We start from the raw sequence: 18,409 nt of genomic DNA, 5'->3' as shown, positions 1-18,409 counted from the left end.
AAGCAAGGGTGGCAACTCAAGCCAGTTAAACTGAAGCACAAGTGCTTGTGTCAAACCATCACCTCTGGCTTTCCCCAGGCAGCCAGAGCCTGCCTTTTTCTCCTAGGACATCTCTTTTTCTCTCAGGACATCTCTTTTCCTCTTAGAACATTTTTATTTTTTTCCTTAGAACACCTCTTTTTCTCTTAGAACTCCTGGAACATCTCTGTGTCCTCTGACATATATTTACCTGGACAATCATGTGATTGTTTTTGACAAAAAGATCTGGAATTTAGCTTTATTGATACAGGTTCCAAGTTGCTCATACCTCTAATCCTGCAAAACGTTTGCCCTGGAAGAAAGAGGGATTGTACTCAATTTTGCTTAATTAAATCAACCTAAACTAATTGTCAGCTAATAAAACAGTGTTGGTCAGCTCATAAAACAGAAATGAAGATTAAAAGAGCAGTTGCCATGAACAGGTGGTAACTCTGTTTCCAAGTTAGACCACATTACTCTCTGGCACAGAATCTCTGAGAATACCTCATATTCCAGGTTTTTTTTTTCAAAAAAATGTTTATGAAACTTATAAAATATAGAGCTCATTTTATAACCAATTTTCTATCTCACCTGCCAAGAGCAGTGGGGGTTGAGCCAGCACAAGGCGGATGCAGAGTTTTAGGCAGATGTCCAGAAATGGATTCTCTGCACAGGGCTGTGGAATACATTTCTACCTTTGACTGGCCTTTCTGTTACAATTCTTGAGGTTTAGTTTTTTCTTTCTTGTTGCTATTACAGAAAAGACCCAGTAAACATTTTTTTAATGTCATTGATCTTGACCTGACACTGTTGTGCAAAGGGAAAATCTCTGTTCTCACTGTGGATGCTGTTTAACTCTAGATGGATCTTGAGTTAGTTAACAGGATCCCTCTGGGTTTGGCCTTTAGTATTTTTGTTGACTCTGCAGATCTTGCAGAAGGCATTAAACATTTATCTAATTTCATCTGGAAAAGACTACACTGGAATCTTTCTCTGCTTCTCAAAGTAGAAGCAGAACTCGGTGGTTTGAAGTTGCTGTTAATGGCTGAATGATGAAAGGAAATTTATTGCATAGTGATTATTCTATTATTGGGATAAGAGTGCAAAACCATATGGTTTTGAGCATTTTGTTATGGCTTGCAGGTAATGTGGATGCTCTGTAGTGGTGCAGGGCTTCCAGCACCACAGAAACTTGTCATTTGCTGTGACCACCCATTCCCAAAAATCTCATGCAGGATGTGCTTGGTTGATCTTATGTTAAGTCCTCGAACGTGAAAGACAAGATTAATTCTCCTCCCCTTCGCTCAGAATCAAAGTGGTGCCTTGGTGCAGCTCCTCAGGCTGCACTGACAGTGTCAGAGCACAGAGGAGGCTTCTGCCAGACTTGGGGTTCAAATGTGAGGCTCAATTCTTGTTTCTCTGCACTCCTCTTGCAGCTGATGTAAATGCATCAACATCTCCTGTTCCTGTGAGGATGAGTAGGAGGACTGTGAGCAAGTTGTCTGCTCAGCTTCCCAGGCCTTTGCACAAAACCATCCAGGACCCCAAACTAACAAAAACCACATTCAAAGCAATGATCTGATCTTGTTTGCTTGGTTTTAATGTGATGTTTCTAGACACTGGTACAACAAACACACTCTTGTAAACTCTTGTAACAGTTGTTTGCAGTTAGTATCTTCAAGATGGTTTTATGTGTGTGATCATGATTAATATCCATCACTTCAGTGGGACCGTCACCCTCTGCTGCTGGGGGAAGTTTTTTCCTACTAAAACAATTATTTTCTCAGCTTGTTTAGAATTTTTCTTTTTCCTTTTATTACCCTTTTAGTCACAAAAGACAGATACAGATTTGCTCATATATTTCCAGATGAAAGTGCTTTGTGATTCACAGACTTAAATAATTAGGTCTTCACAGACCTCAGACTGGTCGTAAAGGCAGCTGGAGTCATCAGCTCTGGCTTTACACTTGGAAACAGAAATAGTCTGTAGAGGGGAGGTGACCAAACCAGCTGAGAAGCAGAGCTGGGAGCAGACACCCCCTCTGAAGTGTGCTCAGTTTTTCTAAGCATTAGGAGATGCTGCTGTGCCCAGACTGCTAAAGACCTTCCCCCCACCTTGATCCCATCTCTTCTTGTCACAAACATCATTTTTAGCACATGCACCAGCAGCTGGAAAGGTGCTGGATTCTTCTCCCCATGGGTCAAAACAACAGCAGCTGCTCTCCCTCCTTGCACCTGGGACCGTTTTTTCCCCATTGTGTGTGATGGAAGCAGCAGCTGCTGTTACCCCAAAAAACCACCCTGGCCCCAACCCCTGCCCCTTTTCCACTGAGCCAGGGTGGAAGCTGCAGCCTGTTCCCTTCAGGAGGTTTGTCTGAGGCTGTATTTCCTGGAATTGTCAGAGATAACACAGAGTCATATCAGAAGGCAAATGGCAAAAGCCCCAACATTTATTTGAGCCTCTCTTCTTTTCATACCTTAGTTTGCTACAGGTGGACGTGACTGGTCAGTTAATAAATGCATTTCACATGCTTGGCCAATTAACAAGACATTGTAAATGTCTTTTTGTAAACATTTGTAAACAACCTCATGAGAAAACCAGCAAAGCAGATTGTTAAAAAACACCACCTGCAAATGATTTTAATATTTGACTACCACTGTTTATCTCCAGCTCCCTAAAGCTTCCCAGGCTGACTCATGGCAAAACTTATCCTGCTTTCTCTCTCTCTGGCCAGGCTGTCACATCCTCACTGGAAGCACCATCTCCAGAGGAGTTTTTGGGGCAGCTTTGGGGCTGGATCAGCCCTTGGGAGGGCGGTGTGTGCTGTGCATGCCAGGGCTGCTGCTGGCCCAGGGGCCATGGAGGTGCTCCTGCTCCTCACCCAGGCTTGCTTTGCTCCCCCAGCTGAGGGAACTTTCCCCTGCTGAGGCAGGGCTCTGAAGGGCCAGGCTTTGCCACGAGCAGGGCTGGTTCCCTGTCCCAGTGCCCGTTCCCTGTCCCAGTGCCCGTTCCCTGTCCCAGTGCCCATTCCCTGTCCCAGTGCCCGTTCCCTGTCCCAGTGCCCATTCCCTGTCCCAGTGCCCGTTCCCTGTCTCAGTGCCCATTCCCTGTCTCAGTGCCCATTCCCTGTCCCAGTGCCCGTTCCCTGTCTCAGTGCCGGTTCTCTGTCCCAGTGTCCATTCCCTGTCCCAGTGCCCGTTCCCTGTCCCAGTGTCCATTCCCTGTCCCAGTGCCCATTCCCTGTCCCAGTGCCCATTCCTTGTCTCAGTGTCCATTCCCTGTCCCAGTGCCCATTTCCTGTCTCAGTGCCCGTTCCCTGTCTCAGTGCCCGTTCCCTGTCTCAGTGCCCATTCCTTGTCCCAGTGCCCATTCCCTGTCTCAGTGCCCGTTCCCTGTCTCAGTGCCCATTCCCTGTCTCAGTGCCCATTCCCTGTCCCAGTGCCCATTCCCTGTCTCAGTGCCCGTTCCCTGTCCCAGTGCCCATTCCCTGTCTCAGTGCCCGTTCCCTGTCCCAGTGCCCGTTCCCTGTCCCAGTGCCCATTCCTTGTCTCAGTGTCCATTCCCTGTCCCAGTGCCCATTCCCTGTCTCAGTGCCCATTCCTTGTCTCCCCCTGCAGGTTCCTCTGGCCGCCAGCACGGCTCCTCTCCCAGCCAGGACCGTAAGTGGCACCAGGGGCAGAGCCCCAGCAGCCTGGGGGAGGGGGTCTGTGCCAGCCAGGGGTGCCCTTTGCTTCTGGGAGGGGGGGCTGTGAGTCTCTGCCTGCTCTCTGCCTCAGTTTCCCTTGAGAATCTGGAAAAGGAATGGTCTGCTTCTCTCTGGGAACTGCTCAGGAGGTACCTGAGGAGCACCTGGGAAGGGCCACCCTGCTCATGCCTCTGTTTTCCCCAACCTGCTTCTCATCAGTCTTTTGGGGTGGGATGTGAGAAGAGCCAGGAATGGGTTTATCTGAGGTGAGTCGTCAGAGGGAGGGTGGCTGGGGCCTCATTTGCAGTTGCAGGCTCTCCCTTGAGGTTCCTCAGCCATTGGCATCCAGCAGCCTGGTGTCTCCTCGTGTCTGAGTGTGCTGGAACAAACCCCCTGAGAAAACCAAACTGGCTTTAAAGGTTGCAAGTGAATGAAAGCTGATTTGTTGCTTGCACAGCATGAGCTGTGTGTGGTAAATCTCCAAAACAATGTTAAAAAGTAGCTTCAAAGTTGTCTGGTGCAGATGCATAAAGCCCAGCCAAGGTTTTAAATTCTAAAATGTATCTCCAGTGATGGTTAATCAATGAGAAGCAGGAATTCACATGGGAGTCTTGTGTGGTTTTGTGGAAGATGAAAATCATGGCAGCTCTGAAGCAGCACATGCTGAGTTATCCCAGGTTCTGGGTTCTGAAGGCAGTGGTGTTACAGGGCATGAGGAACTCTCACTGCTCTGCCTCTCTGCTCTCCTTGCTGGACACACACTCAGAAAAATCCATGTTTTACAGCCCAGAAGCTCCTATGAAGCCTCAGATTAGGACAAGCCCAGCCTTGTGCCCCACCCTCTGTGGGGTTGTGTTTCCTGCTGCAGCTGCAGCTCATCCCTGTCTGCTCTGCCCAGGGGTGTCACAGAAAGTGCTGCTGATGGCTCATGGAATGGCTGTTCAGGCTGGAACTGGCCCTGGGTCCCAGGCACAGCTGGAGGAGGGGGAAACAGCCAGGCAGGGCAGAGAGGGCAACCTGGGGAGGATCTGTGTCCAATCTGCAGTGCTGCATCCCTTGGCTGGGACCCTGAAGATGCCCAGCACTATTCCCAGTGGGCACCATGGAGACCAGAGGACATTTGGAGTGTGTAACAGCTTTCTTGAAATTCTTAGTTCTTACTGTATCAGGAAAAAAAAAATAAAATCAATGTCTGAGTAGAGAAGCCAGCCCCAATCCTTCTGGCAGGGAAGGATCCTTCAGGTCTTGTTTCTATCTCATTCCTTTCCTACTCTCTGCCATGGTTTGGGATGCTGTTGCTCTGTTACTTGGGCATGTCCTGGCACACAAAAGCACTTCTTACCACAGTGACCCTGGTGTTGGAGCTGCCATGTGCAGGAGCTGATCACATCTCCAAGGACACATGGGAAAGTCCTGTGTTAGCAGAAATCAGATCTACATTTTCTGCAGTCCTTATTGTTGGTCCTGGTGCAGACCAATATTAGTTCTGGATTGTCTTTTTCAAGTGGTGATTTTTTTCCTTGGCCTGAAACTTTGTGCTGCAGTTTTGTGCCTTTTTGAACATCTGTCCTGTTGGGTGTTCAGGGAGAGCACCAAGAGTCCTGCCCTTGCACACCACAGCCCTCAGAGGGGGCAAGATATTAAATCATTTTAAAATGAGGTTACTCCACTGTGCATTTCCCCACCCTTTTAAGGTTTCATCCAGGCTGAATCTTGTGCTGCTGTTATTCTGCTGATGGGACAGCAGGTTAGAGAATGTGGGCTGGGTGTTGATGATGGGTGTTCAGGATGCTCTGAACACATCCCCTACAAACACAGACTGAGAGAGCTGGGATTGTTCATCCTGGAAAGGACTCCAAGGAGACCTTAGAGCCCCTTCCAGTGCTTAAACAGGACTGGTAAAAAGGGAGGAGAGAGACTTTTTATACTGGCAGACAGTGACAGAACAAGGAGAAATGGTTTTATACTCAAGGAGGGGAGGTTTAGATCAGATGGTGGGAAGAAATTGTTCCCTATGAGGCTGGGCAGGCCCTGGCACAGGGTGCCCAGAGGAGCTGTGGCTGCCCCTGGACCCCTGGAAGTGCCCAAGGCCAGGCTGGACAGGGCTTGGAGCCACCTGGGACACTGGAAGGTGTCCCTGCCATGGCAGGGGAGTGGAACTGGATAATCTTTAGGTTCTCTTCCAACACAAACCATTCTATCCTTCTATGATTTATAGAAAACCATTCTATCCTTCTATGATTTATAGAAAACCATTCTATCCTTCTATGATTTATAGGAAACCATTCTATCCTTCTATGATTTATAGGTTGGTTGGATTTTTAGGGTTTTTCTGACTGTGGAAGGAACCCTTCATTTTGGCAGTGTGGCCTGGGATTCCTCTTGTTGCCTGATGTTTGAAGGTTTCCTTCCATGATTTAATTTTAGTCATTCAGCTTCCAACTGATGCTCTGACTTTAGGATGTGGGCTAAACCCTTTGGAAGTGTGGGGGCAGACAGCAAGGCAGAGGCAGTGGTTATGGGTTGGATGTGCTTATGGGCTTTTTCTACACCCTGGTGATCTGCATCCCAACATTTTGGGATTGTCACTTCAGGCAAAGTGGGCAGGTAATGACAGTCTTATATTTTCAGGAGTGTGAGCTGCTGCTGTTTCTCAAAGGCACAGGAAGGTCTGTGTGTTTTCTTTCACACTTGTAGGCTCCTAGGCACTGCAGTACAGAAAGATCTGGAGATGCTTCTGGCTGCACTCAGGCACTTCCAGCCCTTCCCAAGGTGGGTGTCTCTGCTTGGCCTTTGCTATTGGCTGTTTCTGAGGCTTCAGCCCATTAGAAACTTTACTTTCAGGGAGTGAAGTGGAATTTAAACTATCTGAATATAGTCCTTTGTGTCAAATCAAATGATTTGTTAAAGTGAGGCCAGATTTGTGGGGAGAATCAATCTTTTTTATTAGATCAACTGATGTGGAAAAAGCAGACAAACTTGCAGGCATATTAACCCCTCTGCTTGCCTGTGTTTGTGTTGCAAGAATGAAGGGACCTGTGTGCCAGGGGAGGCTGTGCTTTAGGCTGTTCCTCAGCAGTCTTGGTCTGAACACAGGCATGGGTGGTATTTTTGGGTGTGCTTGCACACTTTTTGGGGAGAAAGACTTTTCTTCCTCTGTGTTTGGACACTAGATGTTACTACAGAACAAATAATGGGCTCTGCTCTGCAGCTGACTCATTGTGCAAGTCTGGGGCTAATTACTGAATCCCTGTGTGCCTCAATTTCCATCTGTGAAATGTCACAGATGCCCACCATTCATAAATGGCTTTCAGATTTCCAGATGAGGTGCTGTGTAAGTGTAGAACAGCATTAGTTTATGCATATTGTGCTGGAGGATAACAAAAACCACATGCAGCAGAGGAGCCTCCCAGATGTGTCTCCTTCCCCTGCAAGAAGCAAGGCCCAGGCTGATGATTTAGCACAGCACTAATTGGCCTAAAATAGGAGATTGCTTTTGTACTGATGCAATTGTCACCATTCAAGCCCTCATTTACCAATGGCTCTTGGAGGTAGCCCAGTGCTTCCCTTGGAGTGGAGGAGAGCTGCAGTGCCTTGCCTTTGGCAGCACAGCAGTTTACAGCAAACACCACTGTGTTCCAGCACCCCCTGTGCCCTCATTCCCCTCCTCTGGAAAGGGACTGGGCCATGCTTTGCTGGGAATGTGCATCTTGCTTGGCCTCCAGCTGCACTTAGCACATTTTTCCTGGCATTTCCTAACCTCCAAGCAGAGGCATTTATCTGCAGTGCCATTGCTGGGTGGTGCACACCCAGGAATCCCCATTTATTGATAAGAAAAGCTGTTCCCATGGCTGCAGGCGAGTGAGGGCCTGGCAGCTGTTCAGCATTAAGTCATTTCTCAAAGTTTAAAGGATTTGTGGGCTGTGATGGTTTGGGTTCAGGCAATTAACTCTGCTGAAGTGCCTGAGAGTGTCTTGCAGACACATTTCATGGAGAAAGATGAACTTAAGCAGTTAAGAGCTTTGATTTGATTAAGTGCCCTCAGGTTTCTGTGTTGTGCTGTTGGGGCCAAACTCAGTGGGTACAAAACCTAGGAGCTCTCTGACTCCAGGAGAATTATGGCTGTTGCTTCCCACTGCAATCTGGCCCTGTGCTTGTTTTAAGGTGCCAAAATCACCCCTGTTGCCAGCAGCATCACGTGGCAGCAGGCACCAGTGACTGTGCCCTGGCCTCTAAAGCTGGAGCTGTGTCATTTTCAAGCCCTGCTTGGAGCAGTGACTGTTGATGGTGTGGGCTTGCAGGGATGGAGGTGTCTCTGGAGGGATCCAGTTCCTTCTTGGTGTATTGCAGGCAAACTGCACCATTCTGGGTTTGTCCATTTTGGACTCTTCTCCCTGTTCCTCATCAGTGCTCAGAGGGAAGGTCAGAATTCATTGTTTAAACCTCCACAGCTGTAGGAGTAACATAATATTGAGGCAGAGTGTGAGGGGTGACAGGCTGGGAGAGAAGATTGGCTGCCACCCAGCCTTACCCAGGGCTTGCCATGTTCCAGGAGAAATCTTCCCACATGCTAGGCCTTCACTCATGGGTCGAAACTTGCCATTTGAGGCATTTGTAAGGAGAGTTTCAGGGTGGAATCATCTAGAACCTCGAAATGAGGTTCTGCCACCAGCATGAGGGCTCTCAGGGGACATGCTGTGCTGTTTGTCACAGGGCAGAGAAAGGGCAAATAGGCAAATGGTGATTAAAGGTTTGGTCCCATCAGAAAGTGAATAGATCCCCACGTTTGGGAAGTGTTTAGTGAGGTTTTGATGAAAACAACAGAATGCAGAAATGCTGGGAAACATTTTGATTATGAATATCCTTTGACTTTTTTCAATCTAAAATGAGTTGGAGGTGTAGCTTCTTTAGAAGAGTTAAAAATCTGAAGCTGAAACTGAAATGTGCCTGGCTAAGCCCAAGCAGATTATTTCCTTTACTAATTTTTCTTCACCCAGAAGTTAACAAGGCAACAACAGAAAACAAACCCAAACAAAAAGTCCTTTGCACAGCTCTGTGCTCCCCAGTAATGGGATGCAAATGTTCCCTTGTTCTTCACATTGTGGAGACCAGAGGATGTGAGGGATTTGCTGGGTCCCCTGAAAGCCCAGTGTCCCTGGGTGTCCTGGAGAACAAAACCACAGCTGCAGAGAAATGTGGAAAGGATTGCTGCTCAGTTCTGTAAGGCCCACTGCAGAGCTCAGGGGGACTCAGATAAAAGCCAGCAAGGAGTAACCAGCAGCAGGAGGGACAGTGAGGGTCCTTGAGGGATGTCCTGGACCTGTGAGCCATCCCAGCCCAGCTCCAAGTGCTCACTGGTGCTCACTGGCTTTGTGCAGGGCTGGGGTGTTGGCTGAGGGCTCTGGGGGCCCTTCAGAGCCCCAGGGAGGGAGTGGGGAGAATGGACAAACCATGGTATGGTGAACCTGAGGCTGAGATGCTGACATGGGAAATCAAACCTTTGCAAAAGTGCCCCTGGCAATAGCAATAACAACAATCATCATCATCATCATCATCATTGGGTGTTTGCTGGAGAAAGAATGTGCAAACAGTATTTTGATGTTCAGGGAGCCAAATTCTTCTGAATTCTGACCATCCTTTTCAGTGGCTTAAAGAGTTGTTTTCCTTATTGGTCTTTCAGCCGATTTTTTGTCTTTGCTAAAGGAAGTCAGTGCTAAATGTTCAGGATGAGGAGCAACTAGAGCTTGACTGAGCATCCTGAATGTCACATGTTTGTGGGTTACAGGGACTTGGAGCAGGGAGGAGGTGCCCAACCCTAGAGCATCTCTGCAGCTCTGCAGCCCCAAGTAATAAAACTCAAAGCAGGGGTAGAATTTGGGGTCAGAAATCCCAGCTGGAAACAAGATGCATATTTGCTGTCCAGAGGTTAACTCTGGATGCAGTTCACTAAGGAAACCTTGCTTGTCTGGCCCTGGAGTGTCTTTCTGAAACTCAACCCCCAGTTCAGCACACGTTGTTTGGCTCCAGAGTGTGAGAGATTCCCTGCCCTGAGTTACACAGGTGCAGAACCAATACTGGGAGAGTCCCTGCAGACTTCACTCTGAGCCTGATTCAAATGTTTCCTTTTGTCCTGTCTGCTTCCTTATTTCACTTACACTGCACCATATTTTGACTGCATTTTCCCTCTGATTGCTCCTCCCAGCAGGCAGAAGCAGTCTGCTTTGTGAGGGATGTGAAGCCATCTCAATGGGAGGTGAAGTTCTGAGGGCAGTGAAGTTTCCCATGAAGTTTCTCTCCATGTCACAGAGCAGGGATTGAGGGAGAAATGAGTTTAGCTCAGTGATGGTGGGATCAGATGTGGGATTTTGCCATAGTGAGGACTCACTGTAGTGTTTTCCCTGGGAAGGAGCCCCGGGCCCTGTGGACATCATGCCCTCAGCTTCCTTGGCTGGAGATCCTGTGGAATCCCTCTTTAAATCTGGGGACTTTTCATCTAGTTTAGGTTTGCCTTGCTGTGAGAGGTTTCTAGATACATATCCTTCCTCCTACCTGTGTTTCTTTATTTTCTGTCCTTTTTTTTGCTTTGTCTGCTTTGCTGCCATGCCCTGTGAACCAGGGGAGGGTTTGTTTGGTGCAATATCAAAATTATTGAGTGGCCCCAGTGCCACCAGCATCACTTGGAGCTCCAGAATCAGCAGCTCCAGTCAGCAAGGCTTTAGCAAACATGCTGGACAGGTAATTGTTTTCATGCTGGACAGTCTTTGTTTTCAGGGTAACTTCAGTCAGGCTGTGTTAGTGACATGTCCTTGGTGCTTGTAAAAATAAAGATGATGCATTTCTATCCAAAAATGTTGCATCAAAATTCAGCCATTCCCTGCTAAACCTTCGTCTGGCAGAGAGAGATGGGTTGGACATGGATCTCACAGCTGATGTTCCCTGTGAATAAATTATCCTGATCAAATTCCAAATGCTGACAGAGCACCAGCCTCACCAGCAGGATGGGGAAGAGCACAAATCCCCAGGCTGAGAGGAATTGTGGATAAAATTAGTGGCTGAGGTGGAAGTGTGCATGTGTGAAATCTGAACTAAAACAACGTGAGTGATGTGAGCTGTTTAAGAATAGACCTGGATATAATGGAGGGGTTTGGGCTTGATTTGCCAAATAAAAAAAAAATTGGAAAGCAAAATGATTTGGGAGAATCTGAAATGGAAAATTTTAAGGTTTTGACACAGTGTAATAACTAAAATATGGGTTTGGGTCAACCAGAATTGTTTCTTTTGACCCAAACTAAACCATTTACTTTCACTTAAGACTATTTAATTTGTTAATTTATTTTTAATTTAAGTGAGATGTGAAAAAAATGCTATTCAAAACTTAAGGCTGAAACAGTTACTTTAGAATGTATGAAAAATTATTTAATAAAAAACCTCTAGAAATAATATTGCAAATCTTTTAAAAATTGCACCTATTTTTTCCACTTGAAACAATGTACCACATTTTGTGTAGCCTCTTGAATAGTAATTTTTACTCCAACAACTTGAAGTAACTTGCATTTTGTGGTTAACTTTCTTTTTACTCACTTTTGCTGAGGTTTTTCTTACAGACATTTCAAAATCACTGAATATCATGGTAATGAAAAAACATTTTATTGTTTGTTTATGAATAAAAAAAGGCCTTTTCCTCTTTAAGAAGGAAAAGAAGAAAGCAGACATGAAAATGAAGTATGAACCCTTTACAAGAGGAAAAGGATCAGATAGCAGTTCTCATAAGAAAGGAAATCTGAGCTGCTTTTTAAAGATAGCCAGTAAAGTTAAGGGTAAGGGTTGTTATAATAGAGATATGAGAGAAATTGCAAATGGGGGAATTTTGGCAGTGATTGGGGTCTCGTAGCAGAGATGGTGAATTATCTGGAATGAAGGTAGAAAGGCAAAAATATTCTGGAGGTGTTCTGTTTATCTGGAATGAAGGTAGAAAGGCAAAAATATTCTGGAGGTGTTCTGTTTCATATTGATAGGCAACCTAATAACTCACAATTTCCAGGTGAAGATAAAACATTCCAGCCTGCAAAATCCTGAAGTGAAAACTGTGGGCAAGAACAAACCCCCTTTGATCAAAGAGACCATCTTTAAGTTGCTCTGAGCTCCAGGTTCCTGATGTGGGAGATGTTCTAATTGTGCTGATGCCCAGGCTGAGGGAGATGTGGCGGTGTAGCCTCTCTCCCTTTAGCGGCCGCGGGGCTGTACGGGTGCCCGGCTGGGTGCCCCCGGCCCGGCCGAAGATGCCACACCAAGTGCTACTCCCGGATCCCTCCGGAACCCTGGCAGTGGTTACCGTCTGTGGCATGGGTGGCACAGGCGGGATCTCGGCTTCGAGGGACCAAAGCAAAAGAAGGAGGAGGGACACCTGTATAAGTACCAGGGATCTTTTAATCTTCTTTCCCAGTGGGTTCAGGGACACGCGACCAAGACACGGTCTCGGGGGTACGCTGATAAAGGGAGTGGGTGTGATGGGAGGAGACACAAAGCTTAACAGCAGCAAGTACCCAGGGAGGAGCGTGGGTTACAGCTGAGCCACTGAGGATCACACAGGGGAGGGGAAAAACCCCAGGAGCAAATCATACATCAAATTAAGGAATGAGTGACACAGAGAATTCTCGAGATAAGGGGGGTGGGTACCATGACAGGCAGGGAGGCGGGGGCAGCTCCAATAGGGAGAAACCATTGTGAGGGAAGTGTATGGGGGGAACCGAGGACTGAGCCATTATTGAGTTACAAAAGAAATAACTGATTCTAAAAACACACAATGCCACATGGTGGGACTCTGCCAGTCCCAGAGTGGAGCCTGGATCACAGAATGGTCTGAGCAGGAAGGGACCCTAAAGATCACTGAGTGCCACTCCTGAGTGAACAGAAGTGGTGTGCAAATGCAGGGTGGAAGGGGAGGCTGTGGCCAGGCTGGAGCCTGCCATGTTTGCAGGTCAGCCAGAACACAGACTGGGTGCATGGGAAGTGTTGGGGGAAGAGGCACTGAGTGCACAGCTCCTCCCTGGGCTGGGTGGCTTGGCCTTTCTGCCCCAGCCCCGGGCTCTGCCAGCCCCTGCAGTGGAGCCCTAACCTTGCCCTGCCTCTGGCCAAAGGGGGAGAGGAGGGGCAGGCACTGATCTCTCCTCTCTGCTGACCAGTGACAGCACCTGAGGGAATGGCCTGGAGCTGTGTCAGGGATGCCAGGACAGGTTCTTCCCCAGAGGGTGCTGGCACTGCCCAGGCTGCCCAAGGAATGAGCACAGTCCCGAGGCTGCCAGAGCTCCAGAGGGTTTGGACAATGCTCCAGGGATGCACAGGGTGGGATTGTTGGGTGTCTGGGCAGGGCCAGGGGTCGACCTGGATGATCTTTGAGTCCCTTCCAGCACAGGATATTCTGTGATTCTGGGGTTTACAATGCACACAGCAAATAAATATCGGGGCAGTAAAAACACAGCAGTGGAGTCTTAATGATCCTACACTAAACAAAACTCGGAGAGCTTCCCCTTGCAGAAACAGCTCCTGCTCTGGCTTTCCTGGGACTGGAGCTGTGGCCAGGGTCAGAGCCCTTCCCTCCCTTTGATTCCTGAGCCTTTGCTCCTCAGGCCAGAGGCTACTGGGTGACAGAGGTGTCCATCCCCTCCCTGCCTGCTGTCAGCCCTCTGCCTTTCACGTGCTCAAAGCCCAGTCACACACAGCCTGCTCTAAACAAGCACAATTAATAAAGCCTATCTAGCCAACATCTGACTCTCATTAGAGGAAATGTGTTGAAAAAACAGATCCCAGGTTGGCTGTGATTTATGGCTTGGGCCTGCTATCCTTCACAAGCACTGGCGAAAGCTTTTGCAAAGGGCCAGAACATAAACTACTTAAGGAAACTCAGTAACCATGTAAAAAGGCTGGAAGGGTCAAATCAGACAAATTAAAGAGAGGTGGAGATGCAGGCCCAGGCAGGCTGTCCCCCAGCTGAGGGCCACCTAGGTAGGCACAGAAGATCCGTGTTCATATTTCTGCTGTGGAATTTGACTTGAAATTCCTCCTGTGCCAGTGTCAAAAGTGTCACTGATCTCTTTTTGGCTAAGGTGTCCATATGTGTGTGGCTGTAGGGGATGGAGGGGTCAGTGGTCTGGTGGTTTCTCTCAAGAGTGTCAAATAAACCATCAGTGCACAAGATCCTGGGTGCTCCCTGAGTTAATGGTGCTTCCTATTTCCCTTGGGAGCTTGGAGTTCATCCTTTTCTCTTTGCAAAGAAACATGGTGGGTTGACTGGGTGAATTTAGCTGAGTTCTTCCAGATTTGCTCAGAGACTGCTCTGAACTTGTCCTGGGGGAAGGTGTCTGCTGAGAAAAGCTGATCTCCTGCTTACTTTGACAGACAGAATGTTCTTCCAGCTGGACCTTCTCGAGCTGTGTCCCTGATTTGTCAGGGCAGAGCCGTGGCTGTGCTGGTGCAGGAGCTGGTGCTGCAGCTGCTGCACACTCAGAGCTGTTGTGTTCAGCTCCATGGAGCTGCTGCACACTCAGAGCTGTTGTGTTCAGCTCCATGGAGCTGCTGCACACTCAGAGCAGTTGTGTTCAGTTCCATGGAGCTGCTGCACACTCAGAGCTGTTGTGTTCAGCTCCATGGAGCTGCTGCACACTCAGAGCAGTTGTGTTCAGCTCCATGGAGCTGCTGCACACCCAGAGCAGTTGTGTTCAGTTCCATGGAGCTGCTGCACACCCAGAGGAGTTGTGTTCAGTTCCATGGAGCTGCTGCACACCCAGAGCAGTTGTGTTCAGTTCCATGGAGCTGCTGCACACCCAGAGGAGTTGTGTTCAGTTCCATGGAGCTGCTGCACACTCAGAGCAGTTGTGTTCAGTTCCATGGAGCTGCTGCACACTCAGAACTGTTGTGTTCAGTTCCATGGAGCTGCTGTTGCCTCCCCAGTGCTCCAGCATGGGCTGTTGGCAGCTCTGGTTTGCTGCCCTGCCCTGGGGATCACCCAGCCTGTCCTCTTTGTGCATGGCCATGCAATGGAGTGCACTAGATCAGATGGAGAGGGAAGAGCTGCCCTCAGGCAAGTTGTGGCACAAAAAACAAGTATTTAGTTTGTTCCTCTGCATAAATGTCACATTTGGTCCTTTTTCATCCTTTGACCTAGGAGCCTTTACAGGTCCTTTACATTAAGCTAACAATGGATGAAAGGAAAGTGATCCTGGGAGGAGGGAAGTATGTTGTTTGGAGTCTGAGCAGGTTGAAGCATGAGCTGCAGATGTGATTCTCAGTCCCTGAGCCTGCCTGTGTGCTATGCCCCATTGCATTGCAAGGTTGAAGTTTCTTGTAATAGCAAAATATGGTCTTGAAAAAAACTGGCTGCAAAGACTTTATTTGTTTAAACAAAGGCTTTGTGATTCCAGAATTCTCCCCCTTTCATATGCTATAAACCACCTCCTCTGCCTCCCCTCTGAAACACAAATTTTGGAGCAATCCATCAAGAAAAAGAGAGACAGAGCCTTGATCCCTTGACTTCAGTTGAGCTGTGCAATTTATATCTACTGAGCATCTGGCTGCAGGGAACCAAAAGCTCTTTTAATATGCTGCAGAGACTCTGGGTGTACAAATGAGCGTGGGCTGTCAGAGCTGAGAAATGGGGCAGAGGTGCCAAGAGGTTTCTTTGCCTTTTCACATAAAACTGACCTGTGGCCCTATGGTTCTTCTTTCACTGCCCTCAGTGCTGAAACCATCAGAGCCCTGTTGGGATCAGGCTGGTAGCACACTGCTCTTGTTAGGATTTGGGTGAGGGGTTTGAAGACTTGTGGGGCTTTCAGGCTTGAGAAGCTGAAGTGTGCAAGTATTTAATAATGAAATTATGCAAAGCAGGAGTGCCAGGTTAACAAGGGACCTGAAGTCATCACTCTCTGCTTTAGGTCACTCTCAGGGGTGTATCCAGACTGGAAGCTCAGGCACAGATCTGATCCCTGTTGGCAAAGCTGCAGCACTGGAGGCTGATCTTTCAACAAAGATGGGTTGAAGGCGTCAACCTTTGTGTCAGGGTTAAGGGGGTCACAGCTGGTGCAGAGTACCTCGGCTGTTATTTTCCAGCATGTAAAGTCTTCCATGTCTCCTCTGCATTAGAATTTTCCATCCCTGCAGTTGCATTCCAGCTGAAAGGAGGAATGGGAAGGGAGAGAAGTGCTGGGACAGTCTGTTGTGGAGACAGACAGGGTGTCACAGGATATGCTGGTACTGTCTCATGTTCATTATCTCAATTATTTATCCTCCCTGCTGGAATATTTCTAAAACAAATCCTACCATGTGTTTTGAGGTTGGGATTCATAGAGTGAAATCACAACTCCTTTCTCAGAGTTTAGCTGGAAAAATACAAATCTGCCAACTAGGAATAGAAGAGAAATAAACTGTGGTTCTGTGTAGCAACAAGTGATGGATTTCTGCAGATATGGAAAGCGTCTGCTCTGCAGTCCCAGGTCAGAGAGTGTGTGCATTTGCCCCAGTGTTGTATTTGTTCCATGAGAAATAATGATGTGAGATTCTCAAGCTCTTCTAAATAACACAGATTGCTTCCACCCTGATCAGAAAATTCAGCTTCACAGTCCCAGGCCTTGGAACCAGCAGCCATCAAGATCAGACACTAAATACTTCAGTGCATCATGCTCAGGGAAGATATTTATTAGCTTGATTTGTCACCACCATTCTCAGTCTTTCTGCAAGGACAGCTGTGGAGCCCAGCCCTGGACAGTCCCTGGTGTGTAGTGAGGGAGCTCTGGATGGAGTGTCTGACACTGCAGCCCTGAGCATTCATCTCTGCCTTCAAAAGCCTTGTCTGCCTGTTGGTCAGATAAATAAATGTCACATGGGTTTGTTGGCAGGACTCTTGCCTTAGTAAGGTCTTTTGCATGAGGATATCCACTTTCTGGATTATTTAAATGACTTTTGGGCCCAGTTTAAGTACCTTGGGTGTGGATCTGGGTTTCCAGGCATTTCACAACAGAAAGGATCAGAGATCAAATCCAGCCTGAACTGAAGTAGTTCTATTTCTGATCCAGGCTGTGTTTTCTGCCTGTTTCCACATCACTGAGATGAAGATCATATTAGTACAAATATCATGTGCAGTGACACTGCTGATTTCCCTCCTCTTCTGTCACTTTGTCAATTTACATCAAACCTTTCCTGTTGGAAATGCTCCTGAGAGGGCTCTTTGAGACCCTCTTCAGGAGCAGAGAGAGCTGCTGGACTGGTGCTGTCCCTGAAGCCTGTCCCTCCCCTGGGGAGCTGGTTGATTCACCCCTGTGCCCAGGGGTGGTACAAACCCTTTTCTATTGAGCTGAGCTCTCCAGAGGGACCTGAAATGCTCAGTCCATCTCAGAGATGGTTTTCAGGCACTTCAAGTCAGTCTCTCTAAACCTGTGGGAGTTACTAATATGTGCAAGCCAGCAGAAGTGAGAATGGGACTCTGTGTTTTATTTGCTCTGCAACACATCTGGTGCCTCTTTTGGCTCCTGGGAGCACTGGATTTATTCAGTCTTATCTTTCTGTGGGGATGAGCAAGATCAAAAGCCTGAAGCCAGTTCCATACAGAAACCAATTCCCTGTTGCACACACCACAGGCAGATCCAGACCAAACAAGCCTCACCCATTTCCTCCCCCACAGGACAGTGCACTTATGGCACTTGCATGTTCATGGGTCAATTCAAGCCAAAAGAGATTGCCCAAGATCTTCTATTGCAGAAAATAAAAATAAACAAATGGTATTTGCTGTTGGGTAAAAGAAAGTCCATGTCAGTATTGACCTGTGAGGAAATCCCTCCATCTGAGTGTTCCTGAAGCATCAGATGCTTTTTCTGCAAAATCTTCTGTGTTATGAGGTGGAAAATCTACATCTGGCTCCTTTGGGAAGCTACACAGCTCCTCACAGAGGGCCAGGGTGAGAATTCCTTTGGAAAGTGGATGCAGTGGGTTGCTGTTAGCACTCAAACAATCTCTTTAGCCTGTAAATCACCGGGGTGGAACAGCCCAGCTTCCTGTTCTTCCAAGCCATGCACTCAATGCATGGCTTGGAATCTCAGTGCACTCACACTGCATGCCATGGCTGAGCCACCAGGGCATGCAGTGTGCTCCACAAAGCCAGCAGGAGACTGGAGAGGTCCCTTGGGGAGCCTTGTGCAACAGGGGCCAGATCTTGTTAGGGGGGACAGCAGAGCCCAGGGGCTGGGGTGTTCCCTCAGGGCAGAATCCCTGTTCACCCATTCCTTGCCATAGGAAAGCTTTGGGTTCCACCACCCTCTGCACCACTGCAGCCTCAGCTGCACCTGAGCAGTCTGTAGGGGCTCAAGAACCACAGGACAGCATTCCCAGCCCTATGGAAGCACCAGAGTTAAATACTTCCATGGCCAGGCAATGGAAACTGAGTCAGTGAAAGAATCTGGCCCTCAAGGAGCACAAACACACACAGAGATATGTTTCTGCTCTATGGGACATGAGCTGTGGTTCATCACCTGGATATGGGTGGTTTATTCTCTGAAATGCTCCATGCTGTAAATAATTTTGTAAATAATTCCCTTGTTGAGAGCTGCTGGGCTTCAGAAGTCATGAGAGGTGAGGGGTCCAGCATGGAAAGCTTCTCTGAGAGCTGGGAATGGGCAGTTCCACCCTGCTGCAAAGCACTTGGGAAGCATCCTGTTGATTAAA

General features: G+C 47.9%; 1 protein-coding gene across 7 annotated transcripts in view; it reads left to right on the top strand.

The window, feature by feature from the left end:
• The window catches only part of COL26A1 (collagen type XXVI alpha 1 chain), a 170,522-nt gene that overhangs the window by 108,501 nt on the left and 43,612 nt on the right, over positions 1-18,409 (top strand). For 5 of the 7 annotated variants that reach the window (XM_050981796.1, XM_050981795.1, XM_050981799.1 and 2 more), the window contains exon 4: positions 3,636-3,677. The exons of the other annotated variants lie outside the window; for them this stretch is intronic. In XM_050981796.1, coding sequence (XP_050837753.1) covers positions 3,636-3,677 — 42 coding nt within the window. The remainder of the gene's footprint in view (positions 1-3,635; positions 3,678-18,409) is intronic. 7 annotated transcript variants of the gene reach the window in all.

The sequence above is a fragment of the Serinus canaria genome, chromosome 19, assembly GCF_022539315.1.
Source record: "Serinus canaria isolate serCan28SL12 chromosome 19, serCan2020, whole genome shotgun sequence".
NCBI classification, from domain to species: Eukaryota; Metazoa; Chordata; class Aves; order Passeriformes; family Fringillidae; genus Serinus; species Serinus canaria.
Note: the sequence above shows the minus strand (reverse complement) of the source record. Positions and strands in the feature narration are given on the sequence as shown.